Source organism: Triturus cristatus, chromosome 2_1 (genome assembly GCF_964204655.1).
Source record: "Triturus cristatus chromosome 2_1, aTriCri1.1, whole genome shotgun sequence".
NCBI classification, from domain to species: Eukaryota; Metazoa; Chordata; class Amphibia; order Caudata; family Salamandridae; genus Triturus; species Triturus cristatus.
This window is the reverse complement of record NC_140581.1, coordinates 220,246,766-220,268,663: the sequence shown is the minus strand read 5'-3', so window position 1 is coordinate 220,268,663 and position 21,898 is coordinate 220,246,766. Positions and strand designations below refer to the sequence as shown.

Sequence of the window (21,898 nt, the reverse complement as noted above, 5' to 3'; positions counted from 1 at the left end):
ACTTAGTGTTCTTCAGTCCTCTGATGTAGTGTTTAATTTGTAAAACTAAAAATGCTAGAGCCCCAATTTTGCTCAGAACCCCGCGACCTGCAATATGAATTTCGGGGGTGCTGAATGCCAAGGCTGAGTAGTCTGGCTTCCAACTCATGCCTCTTTCCTCCACCGCCAGATATTCCCTGCCCCTTTATCTCACTCTTGCAGGTTATTTTTTATCCCTGCTTTCTACCTTTGTCACTGTTATTCAGTCGTTCTCTTCCTCTTCTTTTCCCCTTTTGTATTTTTCTCTCTATTGCTCTGGATAAAAGGCTAATGAATAACAGTAAGTGCCTGTGCCAGAAAATGAGTGCCCCTTCTGCAACCATCAGTTCTAATTAAGCACTGTGTTGTAATAACTCAGCTTGTGGGTAATAGCAGTCAAATCTTAAGAAATTTGAGAAATGATCACAATCTTTCTCGTGACAAAATAAAATGAAAATCACGTATGCTACATACCTCCACAAGAAGGTCAACAACGTCTGAGGGCATTTTTTCAATTAGTATTTCTATGACCCTTAAAATTTCTCCTTTCGCTCGAGCCAAGGTGCTGGTGTGAATATTCTGTTGAGATTGTGTGTTTGCAGCAAGAGCTGTATGCCTATGTACCTAAAAGAAAGAAAAAAAATAACAGTCCAAAATTTATGAATAACCATTGAATATGTGCTAAAGTTTCTCTTTTAACATTCATTTAACCGACAAAACATGAATTATGCATACGCATTTATGCAACAGATTTCTTCAAGAAATCCCTATAATACATTCTTTACCTTACGTATGTGTTAGACCCATCAGCCTTAGGGTGATCTTCCCCCAAACGTTTTGCCTACTTACCTCCATTTTTGTGCTGAAATTCGTTTTGTTGGCCTTAGAAGTAACCCAACAAGTCAATGGGCTCCCCCATAACCTTTTGATTTGAAATCAGGCTTAAAAAGCCCCACCTTTCCGACTTGGCACTGCTCATAAAAGGTTCCAGAATGAGTGTAATCTTTGCCCCAGAATAAAATAACATTTTCACAGGTTCATCATTGACCAGGACAACTTCTAATGGGCCCTCGGGAATGGCAAAGATAAGATACTGTTACACTAGGAAACGGCAGGGTTCTAACGCCGAAGGTGGAGTTCAAGAGAAATTAACCAAAGTGAGGAAGTGAGAGAGGAGAGTGACTCATCTCTTATTTTAATATCAGTGGGCCTCCGTAATAAGCTGCACCGTGTGATAAGTGTCAAGGAAGTAATACGCCGTTCTGGGGAGGACCGCTGAAGTCAGTCTCCTTCTGTCAAATGACGGGAATGCAGCGTGCAGCTCCCATGTCTAATGATAGACCCGAGCCACGCTTGCAGAGCTTCGTGTAAAGCAAACGTGGCCAGACATCGCTGGCGGCAGGGAAGAGCGCGCGAGCATCGTGCTGCTCTGGGCTCTCACAAGGAGGGGCACAGGAATGCCTGTGCAGCAAAGGATGTTGTCTTTTTCCATGGAGTTATTTGCAAAACAAAGGAACAAGAGGTAATACATCAGGTGAAATCTAAAAGATATGTATAAATACATTAGTCAAATAAAATCATACATATTTATATACATTTACAAGGACAAGTATCACTATATTGTAACATTCTATAGAGGTAGCAAGTTCATTCCGCTTCTTCTCAGCGGTTCAGTCCAAAATGTATCAAATCAGTTCAAAAGATTCGCTACAAAGCCATGCCATTCCTCAGATGTATTGCCCATGGTTAAACGGGTTAACCTATTCTATCCATCTGCATTCCATTATTTGTAAGATCTGCAATATGTCTCCTCCTCCTTCTGGAATGGTGGCCATGTAAATTACCTGCCACTTTAGATCAATAGCTGTATGATTTTTTTCAATGAAGTGAGTGACCAAAGGTGCATTTGGTAAAGCGCATCTTATTCTGCTTCGATGTTGGTAGATGCATTTCTTGATGGGTTATGATGTTTACCCAATATAGGGCAATCTACATGGACACCAGATACAATAAACAACATTGCGCGAATTGCAATTAGAAAAAAACTTTCGATCTTGTTTAATGTTATCACTTTGTGTCAGAGAGAAAGTACAAGCAATACAGTTCCCAAATCGGAAATGACCTTTCACTTGGGGAAGGTCCCAAGCTGTTTCTAAGGTCCTAAGATTACCACTCGTACAGCGTTGTGTGGAGGAGTGCACTAGATGATCCTTAATGTTTTTGCCATGTTTGAACGCCAACATGGGGGCTTCCATAGTGGAATCAATGCTTTCAATCAAATGCCAGTTTTTTGTGGTTAAATGTTGGATCTTATTTGTGTGGGTGCCAAATGTGGTTACACAAATCAAATGTTCTAGAGGGGTTTTGCTTTTAGTAATAAGCAATTCCTCTCTTGGATAAAACCACACACCTTTCAGGGCGTACTTTACCATCCTATTAGAGAGCCATTACTATTATCGGTGTGCACAATACCACTCTGGCAGCTTATTGTCATTCTTTATCCAGCAAAACCACTATTTTCCTAGTTTCTCTCCATCTGGCTGAATGAGTTAATTTCTATTATATTTCATTTCAGGTGTCCCTCATTGTTAGGTCCTGATGAGACCCCCTACTGAATGTGGAGTTGAAACGCCATCAACACGCTCTCAAAACAAACCATTTTTCAGCCCCTACTAATGTGCAGTGGCGGTGCGTCCATTGGGGGCGTTGCCCCACTAATGCCATGCACGCCACATTCTTCCTCGTCATTCTTCTCCGAATCTCCTCGTTAACCATCCTGACTTGTCCTGGTCGCCGGCCACGCCCGAGTCATTTTAGGACGCCGAAGGGGGTGGGGCAGCACTCCAGCACAGCACTGCAGGGTTGGGTTTGTTGTTTGAGTGACACTGTGACGACAGCAGGCCCAGTGCGCATGTTCGGGTTTGGGCTGGTCATTTTTCTGACTAGCCCGAACATGCGCACTAGTAGCCGCTGCCTGTAGTGCCCTGCACATTAGGAGAGCGAGCAAGGGCTGCTACTGGCCAGTGGCCGCAGCCCCCGGTCTCCTATGGGCGGGGACAGTCCCTGCTTTAGCCAATCCTGGCGCTGCTGGAGCAGCGCCTGCATTGGCTGAAGGGATCCCACCAGTCTGCTTCATCGGCGGCCGGGTGAGCACGCATTTCCAGGGTCTGAAGGAGGGGCCCGTCCTAAGTGCGTGCTGCGAGAGATTTGGAGGGGTGTTCACTGAGCCCTTTGAGAGGTGCTCAGTCTGTGCTTGGAGGGCCCGTCAGTGTTCTCTCTGGGGGGTGCTCAGTGTGAGCTCGGGGGTGGTCGGTGTATACGCAGGCGGTGTTCTATACGATGAAGTACTCGGAGAGGTGTGCTCGGGGTAGAGGGGGTTGAGTAGTATGTTGTGTGCCCCATGGCTGTGTTCTGAATTAATGTTGGTGCCTAGAAGCAGTAGCCACTCGCGCAGAAGACGTTGAAGGCGCAGACCCCGGCCCAGGAGCAGACAGCAGAGGCGGCACGGACCCGGTAAGTGTAACTTTATTTTTAACCCCCCCCGCGCGACTTCCCCCACGCGTGCGACTCACCCCCCGCGACTCTACTAACATGAAGCCTGTCTATAACACTGATGCCACAGAAGATAGAAGTTACGCCACTTTGATATATATTTTTTTTTTGTTTACATTTTTTTATTGAGAGTTTTATTTTCCCTGGTACATCATTATACATTTGCAAGTACGACGTTATGCCAGGTGTACACAGGCAGTCAGACAATATAAGCACATTATGGAGCATCCATCTCATTATACATCATATAGTTCAAGTAAGAAACAGCACATTGTACATGGATATTACCCCTCCAGTGATCTGGTGCGAGATGTGGTGGGCTGACTAATGCCAGGTGCCTGAATATGTGGGTTTCAGCAAGGGTGCGGGTTGATATGTAGACCCCCACTCTATCCTGGTGTACCGCTTTGATTAATGCCCATGTTTTATGCTCCCAATATTTAGGATCCTACTCTGTGGTGCCAGGGGGTAAACATGAAACTATGAACTGAGGGAGGGGGATAGGAGGGGTCCTGGGAGTCTGCAGAAAAGATATTTTGTGGTAGGTGTCTGTTTTGTGGTTGGTTCCAGTTCGTCTGCGAGATGTCTGCGACATCAGCGTCGGGGAGAGAGGGAAGTCTAAAGGGGGCTGTATCTCCCATCAGTAGTCGGGGTACTAGTCTGGTGGGAACCTATTGCATGATCGGCCTTTCACTGATACAGCTATTGCGTAGTGGCATTTGTTTGCGCTATCGGGGACAGGGGTGGAGTTTGGGACTGGGATGGTGTAGCCCTGGGTGAGTCTTCTTGTGTTGTCTCTTGTGTGAACAGGAACAGGAGTTGTGCCCATTCCATATAGATGGGATGTTTTCGAATCCCCTTCACGTCCTCATCTCTCAATGTCCCCCCATTTTTTTACTGCGCCTATCCAGGCTGCCTCTGGGGGTCCTGCCCCTGCCGGTGCTCTCCAATACATGGCTATTCCCCGTTTCGCCAGGAGTAAGGCTAAGGACGCAAACCTGCACTGCACCTTTTCTGTCTTCCCCCTGCGGAAGACCCCCAGGGCACACGCCTCCCATGACGTAATGTGCATGAGGTGGACCGTCGCCTCTAGAACCCGATGTATCCTACCCCAATATGGCTGGATTACGGGACAGTCCCAGAGCATATGTATTGAAGTTCGCTTCGGGTGTTTGGCATTTGGGGCATGCAAAATGCGTATCAGGGTAGAATCGGTGGAGCTTATGCGGATGTTAAGTATGCGCGGTGTAAAATGTTGAATTGAATGTTTTTTGTGAAACTTTCTTTGGGTACTCTAGGGCCTTTTCTCATTCTCGGTCATTGAGCACTCGCCCTAGCTCGTCTTCCCATTTTTGGCGTAGGGCCAGTAGTGGGGCCGTAATCAGTTCCCTTATTGCCTTATACTGCCAAGTAGACTAAATGTCTGCCCCTGCCCATACGTAGGATTGTATGGAGCACTGGGTGTGTCGGTGGTTCCCCATCAGTCAGATCCCAGCATTGTTGTGCGCTGTCCACTAACCGTCTGTGCACCAGGAATTGTCCCGGGGGGAGATCGTAGCTATCCCGCATTTGGGCGTATGTTTTCAGCTGCCCATCCTCAAACAGTGCCTCAATCTCTGTCACCTCGTGCTCCGTCCATATCCGGAGGTCTCCGGATGTGTAATATTTCTCCTTCTGTGGGAGTCCCACTAATGGGAGCAATGGGGAGTAAAGGGGTAGACCCCTTGACATACAGTGTATGCGCATCATGCATTTGAGGGCAATCAACACCTGTAAGGGATGTGTACGCGTTGGCTTGGTTCCCGGCATCAGCAGTCTCCGGATGGCCGAGAGAGATATCCGACGATCGTTAGTGAATGTCTCCTCTATGTGGCGTTCTGCTGTCCAATGGGACAGCCACTGAATCTGTGCCGCCAGGAAATAAGCCTTAAAGAAGGGGGCCCCTAAACCCCCTTGTGATGTGGGAAAGTAGAGGGTTCATAAGGCTACTCTAAGTCTACCACCTCCCCATATCAATGTTGTGAGTAATGTGTCTAGTTCTTGAAAAAAGGAGCGAGGTGGTATCACCGGGAGATTGGGAAAGGAGTAGAGTAGTCTGGGCACCATAATCATCTTCACTATGGCTACACGCCCTATGGGAGCCAAGGGAGGGGTCTTCCAGAAGGTAACTGCCGATCGAAGCCCTGCTAATGTTTTGCGGTGGTTCCCCTCGTAGAGATTTTCAAGCGAGTGATATAGACTCACTCACAGGTATCGGGGTGCCGCAGCACTCCAACCAAGTGTCTGGGGTCCTATCATGATCTCCAAGGGAGGTAGGTGAGGGCTGAGAGGAAAGATCGTCGATTTTCCCCAATTAACTTTAAGTCCGGAGACCTCTGCGAAGTTCTGTAATATTGTCCATATTGGCGTAAGATCACTTGTGACATCCCGCACATAGATCAAAAGATCATCGGCATATAACGATACACAGTGAACTGTGCCCGCAATTGGAATACCCCAGGCGTCACACTCCTGCCGCAAGCGAATGGCTAGAGGTTCCACTGCCAAGGCGAAAAGTAGGGGGGACAAGGGGCACCCCTGCCTCGTTCCCCGCTCCACCGAAAGTGGGGCTGAAATGTACTTTCCTACTCTCACCCTAGTGGTAAGGCCCTTATAAAGGAGTTGTGTGTATGCCAATAAGGTTGGGCCGACACCTACTTTGCTGACAGTTGCGAATAGATATGGTTATGAGAGTGTATCGAAGGCCTTTTCAAGGTCTAGAATTAGGCATGCGGCTTGTGGGAAGTTGTGCCGTGCTCTATCTTGGATATGGAAGAGTCTACGTATATTCTGCGACACGTTGCGTCTGGGGAGGAAGCCATTTTGGTTTGGGTGGATCAATTGTGGGAGAACCTGAATGTAGCGATCTGCCAATATTTTCCCATAAAATGTTACAGTCCGCGTTGAGTAGAGTTATGGGCCTGTATGAGAACGGGAGAGTGGGATCTCTGTTCTGTTTGAGGAAGGTTACAGGGTAGATTCCCTGAGTGAGCTGGGGAGTTCGCCTCTTTTTAATGCATTGTCGTACATGGTCACGAGGCACGGAGACAACTGTCCCAAAAAGGTGGTATAGTATTCGAGGGGAAAGCCATCCATTCCTGGCGCTTTACGTCGCGCCAGTGCCCTGATTGCATGGGTGACGTCTGGGGAGTTTATCTTTGTGTCTAGTGTCTTTCCGTCTGCCGGTGGAATGCCGGGTATGGGTGTGGAGTGGAGGAATTGGGTTAACATCAGGTGTGAGAGCTGTGGCAGGGCTCGATAGATGCCTGTGTAATAATCGTGAAAGATGCGTAGTATATCTACCTGTGATTGTTTAATGGTACAAAACTCATCCTGCAATGCTGTGATGGGTGGCATGTCCGTGTCTTGTTTCGTGAGCCAGGCGAGAAGTGTACCCGCTCTATTTCCCTCACGATGTACTCTGGCAGCATACGCTCTAAAATTATATTTGCGAAGGTCATCCATGGTTTCCGCATATGCTGTTTTTGCTGTCGCCACCTGTTCGGGGGTTGCCTCCCCCTTATCTAGTTTTTTCGTTAGGTCCGCCAGTCGTGTTTCCGCAGTTTGTAATGACTACTCTAGCACTTGCCGCACACCTACTATGTGTTGAATGCAGTGTCCCCTTGCCTCGACTTTAAATGTATCCCATTCTACTGATCTAGATGATGCTGTGATCGCGTTTAGTAAAAAATATTCCTGGATGTGTTCGCTGTGTGTATGACAAAACGCCTGGTCCGTGAAGCCGGGGCAATTTCTACGTGGGTACTGGGGGATGTGGTGGTTTCCATCTAAGGATAATGGTGTGTGCATCATGGTCGGACAATACTCTGCCTAGGTAGTCAGTGTGTTGTATTTGGGGGGAGTAATGTTGCTGAGCAGAGGAATCAATCGAGTCGCACCCTGAGCTTGTGTGGGGCGGAGTAAAATGAATATATTTTAGTGTTTGGGTTCTTTTCTCGCCAGGCATCGACCAGTGTCCAGTGGGTAACCCATTTTTTAAAATGTTCTCTCTGTTTCAGTGCGCGTGAATGCGCCGGCGGGGGATGAGATCTATCTAAACCGATGTCTAGGGTGCAATTGTAGTCCCCTCCTAGTAACCACGGTATTGTAGAGTAGTGTGCTAATAACCCAGTGAGGCTGGTCCAATACTGCTCTTGCTCCACATTGGGGGCATAAATGCTTCCTATCAGTATCTCTTTGCCCACGAGATGACCTGCTAAAAGAGAGTATCGGCCCTCCTTATCCACTACCCTGGACTGTTCTTTGAAGGGGATCCCTGGCCTGATCCAAATTAGGGCTCCCCTGGTAAATGCAGAGTATGTTGTGGCACAGATAATTCCTCGCCATTTTTTGCATAAGCGATCCACCTCTGTCCCCGTAAGGTGTGTTTCCTTGAGGAGCACTATCTGCGCATTCTGTCTTTTCACATAGGCATAAATCGCATACTGTTTTTTTGCGGTGTGCATGCCCCTGACATTTAATGTTACAACTTTCAGGTCTGTTAGGGATCCTAGCCATCATATTTCCTGATGTCTGGGTGGTGTTTCACGTAGTGTAACGCCCCCTGCCTCTAACGTGTCCCCCCCTCGTCCGAGTCCCTGCCTCTGTTAACCATTCCACCATTCTGCATATCGCGTGTTCGGTTCCCCGGGAATGTGGACGGGATATGTAACTGGCGGGAATTAATGGGAAACGATCCCAACTAAAAGGACCTATCGCTCGGGGCGGTACGTCCAAACTGCACAACATGTGCTAACTCTAGTTCGTTATGTGGGGTAAGTGGTCCTTGGCCTCCACCAGCCGCTGTCGCTGCAGCCGCCCGCTCATTGTCTATGCTGTGCTGGTGCCCAACTGTATCTATGACGACCATTGTCATGCGGTGTAGTCCGATGCGATGGCTGGCCGTCTGGCTCGCCAGGCGCAGGATTGGCTGCCCCAGCCATGATGAGCAAACTCTCCTAGAGTAGGAGGCATGCAGAACTCGAAGGCCCCCTTTCTCCAGGGTATGGAATACCAGACTGGGAGTGTCAGATCAAAGTGTCTGCCGTTGGGGGGGGGGGGGTCACTATTGGCAGAGTCATTGAGCCATCTCCGGGGTGTTTCCGCCACTGCCCTCCTCTACTGGTGTGAATATGTGCATGCCCCGCTAGCCGTCCGAGCGGTCCCCCGTGAGCCCCACCTCTGCAGCTGCTTGAAGTGCTTTGCGGGGTTCTGCGATAATTTGAGAAAGATCCGGAGAGTTCTTACTGGAGGAATCCGAGCGTGAGTTTAGCTGGGTGAGTGTGACTTTTTTCTGCTGTCACCGTTTGCGGCCTGGTGGTCGATTGGTCTATGACTTTCTGGGATTGGTCAAGGTTGCCAGGTGATGTTCAACCCAGTCGCTGGCCACCGCGGGGTCCGAGAAAAAGTGCATGGTTCCATCGTGAATGATCTTAAGACGAGCTGGGAACAGGAGTGCGTATTGGACATTCTTCTGGCGCAGGATGCGCTTGACCGCCAAAAAAGTGGATCTTTGTTGTTGTACTGCCCTGGAGTAGTCCGGGAATAGCATGACCTGCACCGTGCCCGTAGCCCGTTGGCGTCCCATGATGACTGCGCCCTCCTCCAACCGTAAGGCGGTCACCCGCGGCACTCCCCCTGTGTAATGTCCTTGTTGCTGGTGGTCAGTTGAGGTTGCTATGATGCCTCGGGGGTCTACCCTGTGCTTAGTCCAGTTTCTGCTCGCTGTTACCGCCCGGGCTCCTCTCAGCGCCTTCCCCGGGCTAAACAGAGCGTATCCCGATCGGGTCCGTGGAGGACACTACCTTGATAAGTGAGGACACGGGGCGCCTGGACACCCCCGGTACGGTGCATGCTATGGTCAGTGGGGGTCCGCTGGTGGCCGGGGCACACAGGAGCGTCCTCCGCAACTTTCGGTCCCACGGGGCTGGGCCCGACGCCCACCAGCGGGGCACCGGTTCTCCCAGAGCGTGGGATGTGCCGTGGGCTATGCAGGCTCCGCCAGGCGAGGGGTGGCCAGTCGTCTGGTCCGAGGTTTCTCAGGGTCTCATGTGTGGCGGAGGTCAGTCACATACACTCACTACCGTTCAGACTGCGTTTGCAACCCTCCCGGCCTGAGAGGGGTCACGGGTGAGTGTCAGGGGAGCAGCCGGTCTGTAGCCCCCAGGCTGTCCCAGTCCGGGGTGGCTTCAGTGTCGCGTCTCAGGGGCCCCTTGTGTAGGTTGCCTATGGATGCGGCAACTTCGCCGCGCCCAACAGGCCGCGGACCTGGCTCTCACAATGTTGGGACGCCGCTGTGTCAGGGAGTCACATCCGATGGCTGGGGGAATCCTAACCCTTCGCCTCCTGTTGTCCCATTTATTTGGCCCGATCTCTGCGCGTGTGTCCCCCACCGCGTGCCTCGAAGCCCTGCCGCCGTTTCGGGGGAGGTTGGGTCTCTGCGTGGAGGAGGGTACCTCAGCATAGGTCCACCAGACACCCCCTTCCGGCGTCGTCAGCGTTGTGGCCCCGTTTGGTGTGTAGCGAGGGGTTGTGGGGGTTCCCCGTGGCCGGTGGTCTGCCCCTATCCGGAGTGGCTCCGATGTCGTGTCACCGGGCCCCCCCGGTCAGGCCGCCGACAGATGCGGTAGCTGTTCCTCACCCCATAGGCCGGGGATCCAATCCTATGCTGGGAGGCTGCTGCGGCAGGGTGTCTCATCCGACGGCCGAGGGAATCCCGGCCTGTCGTCCCTTGCTGTGTCGTTTATTGGGCCCGCACTCTGGTCTTATGTTCTCTCCCACACGCCTCGAGGCCCGGAGCCGCTGCGGGGAGGGGGTGCCTCTGCGTGCGAGTGGGTATCGCAGCGTCGGCCCGCCAGGCACCTCTCAAAAGTTTTGTCGGTATGGTGCCCCCTGTAGTGCGGTGCAGTAAGGTGTGGGGTCATTGCAATGCTCCCTGATGTTGGTGCGCTGTCCCCGTCAGTGAGGGCCCCCTCCTGTATGGGAGTTTCGGCTTTACGGGGGTCCGCGAAAGGCCACAGCAACGCTCTCAGCTGTCCTCCTCTGGTCTATGCCACCGCCTGGATGGTCACCGGATCCCTCGTAGGGAACGCTGACAGGGTCGGGGACAGTGCTGGACGGGCCACGCTACCAGTCCTGGCCCGGCCGAACCCGGGCCTCACAGGACGCCACGATTTTGAGGTCTCGGTCGCAAAGCTGGTTGGCGACTCCTACGTTCCCATCCGCTCCTCCCCGGCCGCTCTGTCGGGGACGGCGGACGCCCCCCACGGTCACCTTGGCTGCGCTGGGTCTTGCAACGTTGTGCGATGGATTTAGGGCATATTAGTGGCGGATAATGCGGGCTGCCGTGTGGAGCGCCAGAGAAGTGCTGCCGCCATCTTGGCCTGCTTGGCCACGCCCCCGTTACGCCACTTTGAGTGTGTGTGAGGACAGTTTTACAGCGCTCACGTTTAGGAGCGGATAAAATCTGACTCTGCAGGAAAATTCAGATTTTCTGGCTGTGACACACACGTGACTGATTCTGTCCCAGCCCTGCCAGCCTTTCAGAGCTACGGCCCGGGCCTGCGCGCTGAGGTTGTTAAATATTCATATTAGGGGTTAGGGACCCAGAGTGTCACCTGATATGTTGTTCTAATGGAGGGTGGCAGCGACTGGTCTGGGTGTTAGCCGACTATTTTTTTTCTGTTGAGGGTGCAGGGGAGTTGGCGTTGATATATTTTGGAGGTGAAGTGTTCATTGCTTTCATCTTTTGTGGGGTTCTGAGGCAGAAAAGAGGGTGACAGCCTACGTTTTATAGACATTTTTTGAGAGGCGCAGTACAAATGCCGCATCATTGCAAAGTGTTTAGCCGACTAGTGTGTGTGTGGGGGCGGGGGGTGCATGCAATTAAGGCCACTGCCGGTAGACGGGGTTGGGCGCAGATATTCATCCTGCAGCAATGAGCATATGCTTTAGTGATGGTAGCAGGAAACGAAAACTCGTGCAAGATTTCAATATTTGATTTTCGACAATAATAAAGTGTGTAAAAAGTCTTCGGCTTTAGATGGAATTTCAAACAAGAGTTTGAAAACTGCACTGCAGCACACTACCTTATTACGTGATAAATAAAATGTATTTAAACCCAACCTGCAACAAAACGTGACCCTGAGCAGTGTCATATTTAATATTTCCACTGTCTTTAGATCAATATATGAGTCTAATATTTTGGTTAGAATTCTTGGAGCTAAGAAGTTGGCATTTCCGAGTAACAAGCGCTTACCCAAAACGTCTTCAATTATTCTGCGATGAAACAGTTGCATAGGGGAAGAGAAGTGAGGGTGTTTTGGGAAATGTGATAGGTTATGTAAACGTTCTTATGGCATTAAATATGGTGTTTTCTATTTGTCCCACTCTCATTAACTTGATTTCGGAGTAACCCTCCTTGCCCTTTTTATTCTCAAAGTAGGACAACATCACATACTGGTGAACTCCGGACAGGACAAAATATGTCTATGATTGTTTAATATATTTGAGCGACGTCTGCTTTCAGCTGACAGAGACGCCATTAATTAGTTTTGGTTACTCTTTATTGAAAATGTGCACATCAGCAGCCTCTGCTTTTCCAATTCCCGAATAAACCATGTCTAAGTTGGCCGTCTCATGTTTACATTTTTACGGTGTATATTCTTTTTGCAAGCAGTCGGTACTAAAAAAATCGGTGGTGTCAGGCGAGGCTTGATGCCCTGCTAGATGTCAGCATGGAAATTTCTAGCCTGATTAGATCAGCGGTGGACCAGCCTATGGGCAAATATCCCAACATATATGTATGTACCGCACGAAGGCCAGTAAAGTGTGTGACGGGGCAGAGTCAGTCCATGCCAAGTTAAGCACAGAATGTGCAAAAAGCGGATGGGCCTTCTGAGATATATATCCGATTTCCCAACTTGTCTTTATGCCTCGAAAAGGCCGGTGGGACTGGGACAGGAACATGGCAAGTCACAAATGTCAGGCTGAGTGCACGCATATCTAGGGTAGAGATACAGCGGCATACAGATAAATCAAAATAAGTCAAAGCAGCATATTTTTACAAGAGAAGTGGGGCTGTGGCAGAGGCTACCCGATTACGGACTCTACACCGGTCCTACCAGACTGCCTTATAGAAGCACAGACAGATTGGAAAAGTGACGACTTTCACCAAATATACACCAGTATGACTTAAAGTACGATTTGGGAGATTTATATTGCGCTCCCATGTCGTTTCAGTGTATGCCGGAGTTTACTTGCATTTAATATTAGTGAGCTGCTGTTGTATTGCAATACTGGAGCCCCTTGAAAACTTACTTGTTACTTCTCCCAGCAGTCCGTGCGGCGCGCCGACGCTGCCACAGAGCGCCAGGAGGCGTTAAAAGGCCCACAGTGCTCCCGCAGCGCGGGAACCCCCCCTTGAAAACTTACCTGTTGCTATGCAGCCATCCACCGCCAGAGTCAGTGCAGCTGTTCCGGTGCTCAGGGACCATGGGAGACCACTAAACTACCACTAAACTACTTCTCCCAGCAGTCCCTGCGGCGTGCACGCTGCCGGCGCTGCCACAGAGCGCCAGGAGGTGTTAAAAGGCCCGCAGCTCGGGTCCCCCTTGAAAACTTACCTGTTGCTGTTGCCGCCATCCACCGCCAGAGTCAGTGCAGCCGTTCCGGTGCTCAGGGACCATGGGGGACCACTAAACTACTTCTCCCAGCAGTCCCTGTGGCGCGCACGTCGCCGACGCTGCCACAGACCACCAGGAGGCGTTAAAAGGCCCGCAGGGCTCCCGCAGCACGGGAGCCCCTTGAAAATTTACCTGTTGCTGGTGCCGCCATCCACCGCCAGAGTCAGTGCAGCCGTTCCGGTGCTCAGGGACCATGGGGGACCACTAAACTACTTCTCCCAGCAGTCCCTGCGGCGCGCACGCCGCTGACGCTGCCACAGAGTGCCAGGAGGCGTTAAAAGGCCCACAGGGCTCCAGCATCGCGGGCCGTGCGCGGGCGTGCCCGGGTCGGGCGCGGCCGTGCCCAGGCCACTCGCGGCCGTGCCCGGGCGAAGCCCGGGCCAAGGGCGGGCCCATCTGCACCCGTCAGAGCCCAAAGAAGGCCAGGCTGGGCCGGCGCTCTGACATTGTTACTGTGAAGTGCTCGGATTTAAGGTACTGCTGTTCTGTGAAACCCAATTTCGTGTTATGGCGAAACGTGTTAAACGTAGGGATGGTCAACTGCAAGGGGGTGGCGGGGTCGTGGGGACTCTGGATGCCTTTCTTACACGGGCTGAGCCAGTTTTAACCCATGAGATCCTGCTTGCAGAAAAGAGACTTTCTTTGGAAACTATAGTCGCACAGAAGAGATCCTCAATGGGCGGACTAAGCAGGGTAAAATCCCCTGTAGCTGTTCCCTTAGACACCCTGTCTTTGCCTGTTAATAAGGCGAGTACGCTATGCCTCGGGAAGGAGGAGGGGACAAATTGTCTCAGGGGACTCGACAAACCGTGTAATTGCTCAGGGTATGGAGCTGGTGGAGCCTAATGTGGCTGATACATTGAACCAAGAAATTGTTTTCTCTCCTGAGGCAATTATTACAAAGTTAGTAATCCCTCCTACAACGCTAGAGGCTCAGGCAGTATCTGTTGATAGGGATGAAGAAGTTAAAACGAGGTCTAAAAGGAGTAAAAATGTTAGCCTGGTGAAGGGTGGGGATGCACAGTCTTCCATCACTGAACCGTCTGTTAGGTGACGTGGGGGTGGTACTTTGCAAAAGTCTAATGCAAAGTCAAAATCAAAGCTTAGAATAAATAAGAACACCCCCAAGATACTCCCACATGATACCATGGTAATGGACAACAGCCAAGGGTCAGCTGAGCCTGTGACGGGTACGAGTTCAGTCTCTAATCAACAGATTGGTTACCCTGCCCGAGTCCCTGCCTTTAGGGAAACCACTATGTCCCGATGGTGGGCTCCTTAGGACATAGCACCTGAGCTGGCCCCAGGGGGGATGGAGTCCGTAGGTCATTTAATGGCTTGGGGAGGGGCGTCATGCTGCCCCCTCCCCTTTTTCTCAAATTTCTGCTTTGGAGGTGGGCTCACCGGGGCCTTTGGAGACTCGGGTGGGGGAAAGTGTGCAGCCACCCTTCACCATATAAAAGCATTTCCGACCCAGGTGTGGCTCCCCTGAGCCTCTAGAGGATCGGGAAGGGGGGCGGCACTGCCCCTATCCCCATATAATCAAATCTCGGTCCCGGGGTGGACTCCCCGGGGTCTCTGGAGGCTCAGGGAGCGGGGACTCTTTGGGGCTAGTAATCATTGAATACAGCTCAGCCAACACTTCTTTTCAAAATCTTGATAGGGGACTAAGACTCTGAATCCTTTAATGACGGTCAGAAACACTCTTCTCATGTTGCTGGCTGCCAATCAGAGCGCTCGCTCCAGTGGGTCCGAGATGATCCAAGAGGAAAAAAAGGTCACTGGGCCAATCTGAACATTCTATTTGTAAATTACCACTCCCGCCAGAGTCTCACAGGACTCTTGAGGACCCAACTGTCCAAATATACAATTATTTTCTAACTTTAATTTCTCAAAAACTACTCTACTGAACGGATTTACACGAAATTAAGCGCAACAGCGAGCAATCTGTTTTCAATTATCACGCCCGTGTCTGGGCACGATAGTTGAAAACAGATGTCGGCGTGCGGGTAACAGACACCAATAGGCCATGGGCGGAGCAACGCGACCACCTTTGGCCTATTGCGTGCTGTCTTTCTAAAAAAGACGACCGCAAACGCCAATACCGTGGACCAAAAGGAATCGCACACGCACAAGCGTGTGTGATTCCAGGGTCCGTTTTGGAACCATCCACAAAAGGGCTCTCGCCTGTGCGAGCAGTGATGCACACTGCATCGCTAGGGGCGAGCCCTAAAAAGCACAATCTGCGGACCAAGATCTAGTTTCCTATCAAATTTGGTGTAATTCTGTTCAGTAGTTTTTGCTGTAGCCTTGTCCAAAGAAGACCATGGAAAATGCATGTAGATTTTGAGTTTTCGAACCACCTTCCCCACCCCCTTTCTTTCAGCTTCCACCTGACGGATCACCCTGAGACTTTACAGAAAAGAGCTGAGGTGAAAGAACTTTTTTTGGGAAAGTTTTGTTAAGATTCATCAAACTGGGCCAAAGTTATTAGCAAACCACAATTAGCTACTGGTGTAGCCTTGCAAATCCCTACTATATGTTACTAAGGTACCCAGGGCATAGGTAAACCAGGGGTCTCCCATGAGCTGCAGCATGTATTGTGCCACCCATGAGAGACCACTCAAACTGTGACTACAGGCCTGCCACTGCAGTCTGTGAGTGAGTGAGTGCTAGCACCCCTCACAACAGATATAAGTTCACTTATATCCAAAGTCGCTACACTTAAAAGCTATAAGTCACCCCTCTGGTAGGCCTTTCAGTCCTCAAGGCAGGGTGCTTGCTTATACGTGTGAGGATGTCCTTGCATGAGCAGGACACCCCTACAAACCCCAGAGTCAATTCTCCAGGCTTTTTTCAGTGCGGTCCGCCATTTTAATACATATAGTGGACATCAGTCATTACGAGATGTCTAACTATATAGTGGCTGCACCGAACCTGGTCATGTTTGGTATCAAACATGTTGGAATCATATCCCAGCACCGTTTTCAGTGTTGGAAGTATGATCCAATGTATTGGGGGGCTCCCTAAGGGTACCCCCTGTACTCCCGGTTAAAGCCTTACAGGGTCTGATAGCAAGCTAGTGCAGCTGCCAACCAGAGATACCATTCTGCCCTCCTGCTGCTGAGTCAAGCTTGAGCGGGGGAAGGTAGAACAGTAGGATTCCTGTCGCAGGGAGGTGTGACCACCTCACAGACAGGACTTGGTGTATTGGGCTGGGGTGGGGGTGCCTGCTAGCCCCACCAGACTGCTTTGAAGGGCACATTTGGTGCCCTCCTTGCATATTCCAGTTGGAACCAGTTCTGGGTGCCCTTGGCTCCTGCTCTGGCACAAAACTAGACAAAGGACATGGGTGTATTCTCCCCTCTGTCCAGTCCCTCCACTGGGAGGGACTCCTGAGTCGTTCCGACCCTTTCCCTAGAGTTCTTAAGGGCTTACCTATGGGTTGCTCTTCGGTGCCTCCTGGTCATCTCCAAATTCAAATTTATTTATTATGTTTTGGCTCTCAAGAGGGCCACATAAACATATACAATACACAGCAACAAATACAGAGAAAATACAAGAATTTAAAAACAAAATTCAATCCGCAATAGCTATACATCAAAAAATCAATCTAACAAGGCCGGACAGACAAAATATCACCAGGAATATTAATAAATAGCTAAAAATCCTTTAAAAAAGTTAAAAATATAAGAACAGAACATTTCGTTCGGAGGACAATAAAGTGCATGAAGGAAATCCTTTAAAGTGACAATGCTAAGGCGGATACAAATTACTTTTAGCCATCGATTGCGCAAATTACGTAACATAGGACAAATCAATAATACATGCATACAGTCCTGGGTGTTCAGTTTACATAAATTGCACAAAGCAGAAGTGCCATGCCATTTAGATAACAGTAGATTAAGTGGAATTAAATCATAGCGTAACAAAAACCAAAACCTACGTATCCCATGCGGTAGATTCCATAGGGCATAGGGTTGTGGCTGTTTCAACCTATAGGAGGCGATGAGAGGTTCCACATTCCTTTTATCACCAACTGATTTTTTATCGGAGAGGAAACAAAACTCCCACGAAGCCTCCTTGAGGACATGTTTTAACTGCGTGGAGGAGTAGGAGAATAGAACACTTTCATCAAGTTTCAGTATCTTTACAGCCCTTCTAAAGTTGCTTACGAGTTTAGAGAACTCTTTAAAATTGCCCAAAAGTTCATTTTTGAGGAGAACTCGCAGGGTGCCATCACCCGCTCTAGCCAAACTGGCCACCCATCTTATTAGGGCGCATAGACCCTGAACCCAGGAACTCCTGAGTCCAAAGTCAAGCCTACAGGCGGCTAGTGGGCAAGCATTGTTTAGAGTCGAGAGGGATCTTAAGAGTTTCCCCTCAATCTTATGGCAGAAGTCCCAGTTTTTCACCTCTATTAATTCAATACCATACAAGATAGTTGCGGGGATTTTTACTCTAAAAACTTCTAGAAGACTGGAAAAATGTCTTTTCCCCGTTGCCTGGTATAAGGACTTTAACCCATTGCCATGGGCAAGAGCTTTGCGGGAGCAGTGCTCTATATGGAGTTTCTCACTCATATTGGCCGAAAATATTTTTCCCAAAAAAGTATAGGAAGTTACGACCTCCAATCTATGCCCTCCAATAGCCCAACCGTAATTTGTCGAGCGGCACTTCTTCTTACCAGCTATACACATCACTTTACTTTTGGTAATATTAATCTTCATGTAATGCTCACCAGCGAAGGCCTGTAGAGCCTGTAGCCGATTTGCAAGACCAATTGGAGTCAAGTCAAGAATCAGAACATCATCGGCATACATCAGGCAGGATATTGGAGTCCCTCCTATCATCGGGGCAATCCCCTCACTGGCAGACACGGCAACAGGGAGGTCAGCCGTATATAAGGAGAACAAAAGGGGTGCCAATAAGCAGCCTTGTTTAAGGCCATTCCGAGATGGTATTTTGGCCGAAAGCCCCCTTTCGCCCCCCATTAAGACCCTGCACCAGGTCTCAGTGTGCAGAGCCCGCACCAGTTCCAACAGGGGGGTAGGGACACCAAGCGTCGCCAGTTTTCTCCACAGCGTTCCACGATCTACTTTATCGAACGCTGTGGAGAAATCAATGAAGGCGGCATATACCACTCCTCCTCTCACCTGGACATATTTATCTGTGATCACCTGAAGGGCGGACAGGTTATCTAGCGTACCATGCTCCCTTCGGAAACCAGTCTGTTCAAACGGCAAAATATTGCCGTCCTCGACCCAATCAGAAAGAGATCTAAGGAGACATTTCGCAAAGACCTTTCCGATGGAGTCGAGGAGTGCAATCAGGCGGTAATTACTAGGGCTATCCCTTATACCCTTTTTAAAGATAGGGACCAAAATACTTCCTCTCCAGGACGCAGGAACAAATTTGGAGAGATGGCACGCCTTAAACAAGGGGTACAAAATTTTGCTCCAACTTAAGGGATCTTGTTTGAGGACCGTCATAGGAAGCTCATCCGGTCCCATAGCCCCAGAGGGCCGCATATTTTTTATAGCCGTCTCGATTTCTTTCTCTGAGGGAAGGAAAACCAGGTCTTCAGAGGCAGCATATATGGAATTATCAATACCTGTAGTCCCGTTCCCTGCATAGAGCTCTCGGATATGAGAGGACCATACCTCTTCTGGTATAGGAATGGGGGTGGGGGTATGGCGCGTACCACATCCCTTCCCAATTATTGCCCAAAAGTCTTTAATATTACCATGTACAGCAGATTCCCTTAGTTTAATCCAAACTTCATCCTCCCTTTCCTTTTTAATTTTTTGCTTGAGTCTGCTACTCTTTCTTTTTAACCTGGCAATTTCTTTCCCACGTTCCAGAACCCTTTCTAAATACTGTTCGCGAACTAGTTTATTTATTTCCCTATTCAGGGTACGCAATGTATTGGGGACTACCTCTCCTTTCCTAGGGGGAACAGTTTTTTTTGCGTACAATAAAATCTTTCGCATAAATTCTTCAAAATAAACAAATTCGCTACCATTCCACTCGTTTATTACCATTAGGGTATCAGCCAATAGGTCCTGCACCCCATTAATGGCGGCAAAGTTCCAGAAGCACCTTCCAGAAGAGGCATGGAAGGTAGCCTCGTTGCCATTAAGCGACCAAGACGCCGTATTCAAGGAATTTAAAGACATTGTTAAAAACAATATACTATGATCGCTGAGTAACGTAGGTATAATCTTTAGGTCCAGAATATGGGGAAACAGGCCATAGTCTGCAATAGCATAGTCCAAAATTGACGACCCAAAGGGGGATTTATGAGTATAATTAGCGGGGACGTCAGATGGAAATCTTCCATTTAAAATAATACCATCCCCAATCGCTAATTCTTTTAACAAAATCTTCCCTCTTTTATTTGTCACCAAGTTCTCAGGGAAAAGCGTCTGGGGAATAAAATGAACCTCTTCCTTAACTTTATTCCTGAAGAGTTTCAGACTAGCATTTGAAATTTTGCAATTTAGATCACCTACAAGCAAAATTACAGGGGAAGATGGGGAATTTTTTATCTGTTCAATATATCGAAGAACCTGCTGCAAACTATCATTAAAACGCTCCTCAGGGGGTATATACACATTAAAAATTACCATAGGATATTTTTCACCATTATAGAACAGATTTTCTAGAGTTATTGTGTGGAAAAGTCTACTAGGATCAATATAATGGGAGAATCTCCATTGCAATTTATTTGACAATGAGCAGGCAATCCCCCCCCTGGCATGCCCTTTCTTAGAGGGCGCAGCTGGTACTTCCAGGACATAAAAATCTTTTGATGGAGTTAGCATATCAATGCACCATGTTTCCTGAATGCACAATACATCCGCACCCAGAGAAGATAAAAAAGCAAGTTTCTCTGGGCAACTGTGGAATCCAGCCGCATTCCAGGAAATTATTTTTAATGCGGTGTTAAAGATGGTGAAACAATTTGGGGTTATCCTTTGTTTTTGTTGATAATGCACTATGGAGCCAATTCCACCGGTTATTATCATCTCCAAGTTGAATAGACACTGTCCCCTCTGCTTACAGGTTTTCCTCTTTAAAAATCTACCCTTGTATTCACCGGACTCTTGCACAGTCTTCTCCAGTGGCATCTTTCCCAAAGTCCTCCATTGTAGTCTACAGCGTTTCTGATGTCACTTCGCACCTATGCACCCAGCTTCCCTGGTGTAGGTATCCAGGGGTGGGATGACTCTCCAACCTTCTGTCTTCCTCTGGGTTTCTTCAGGGTCCACTGGGAAGTGTTTCTTCCAAACTGCAACTGCAACTTCCCCGTTGACTTCTATTCGACAACGCAGCTGTGTTTCCACTCTGCATACGCCTCCATGGGTTTCCCGAGTACTTACCATGGGTTATTCCTTGTGTCCCCAGCTCCTCTGAGTCTCCTGGTCCAAGTCCTGACTTCGGTCACAGTTCGCATTCCACTTTCTTAATTGTATGTTTTGGTCTCCCCCTGGAAACCACTGTATTTTGTGCTTACTTACCTACTGCAATTGAAAGATTCTTGTGTATTTGTGTTTATATTTCTGAGTAGGAGACATACCAATGTGTTAGTGAGTGTTGTGTAATAAATAAAACATTTTTTATATATACACAGTGTGGTTATTTTTCGTTTAACCTACACTACATGATTAGATCTGGTAAAAGAAGCTGCTTAACACTCCTTCAAGATAAGCCTGCAGGCGGCTCTCCACACTTACCAGCTAAAGAGCTTTCTATGGTTCTTTAAGACCACTAAAATCACCATAAGGTTTGTCTGGATTAGTGCAAGGTGCTTCACAAATAATTGTGCACCATATACTAAGTCAGCCTCCTACAATCTGGCCCTGTAACTGGTGAATTTCATTTGTTTCATTCTTTCAAAACAGTGTGTTTTAACTGACATTTTCACCTAACTAAAATGTCACTTTTGAGTGAATTTCCAGTTTTCTTTTTTTTACGTAAAGTAATATTTTATTACTATACATAACGCCAAGCCCACGCTGTGCAAAGCCTTAGGCTGAGCGTAGAAGGGGGTGGCAACCAGGCCCTGCGTTTAAACCCTGCAGGCAGACAATATCCCACGTGCAGCCAATGGCCTGCCATGCACAGACGGTGGCCATACACGTAGTGGGATTGGCCGCAGGCAGTCAATGTCTGGTCGTACACAGCCGAACGTAGCACTGCATCCATTTTGCAGGAACCCACTGCAGGCATCTGGCCCCACCCCCTTTATCTCGACCCATTCTTGACGGATCACCCCAAAACTTTCCAGGAAGGAGCTGAGGGGAAAAAAAGAGCACTTTTGGGAAACCTTTGAGATTCTTCAACTGTTGCCAAAGTTGTTAGCAAACCAGAAAAGCCATTTCCTATGAAAACGTAGTCCTAACTATAAAGTGACAACCGTCACTATACTCACTGTGGTGTGGTGTGGTATGTGTGTATGTATGTATGTATGTATGTATGTATGTATGTATGTATGTATGTATGTGTATATATATATATATATATATATATATATATATATATATATATATATATTACCTACTGGCGGTCGCCAGTAGGTAGTTATAGTTAGGACCCCTTTT

General features: G+C 48.8%; 1 protein-coding gene across 4 annotated transcripts in view; it reads right to left on the bottom strand.

Annotated features, from left to right (window-relative positions):
- Positions 1-21,898, bottom strand: part of WDR7 (WD repeat domain 7) — a 1,596,127-nt gene that overhangs the window by 353,219 nt on the left and 1,221,010 nt on the right. For all 4 annotated transcript variants that reach the window (XM_085630124.1, XM_085630134.1, XM_085630121.1 and 1 more), the window contains one exon: positions 493-642. In XM_085630124.1, the coding sequence (XP_085486250.1) occupies positions 493-642 (150 nt within the window). The remainder of the gene's footprint in view (positions 1-492; positions 643-21,898) is intronic.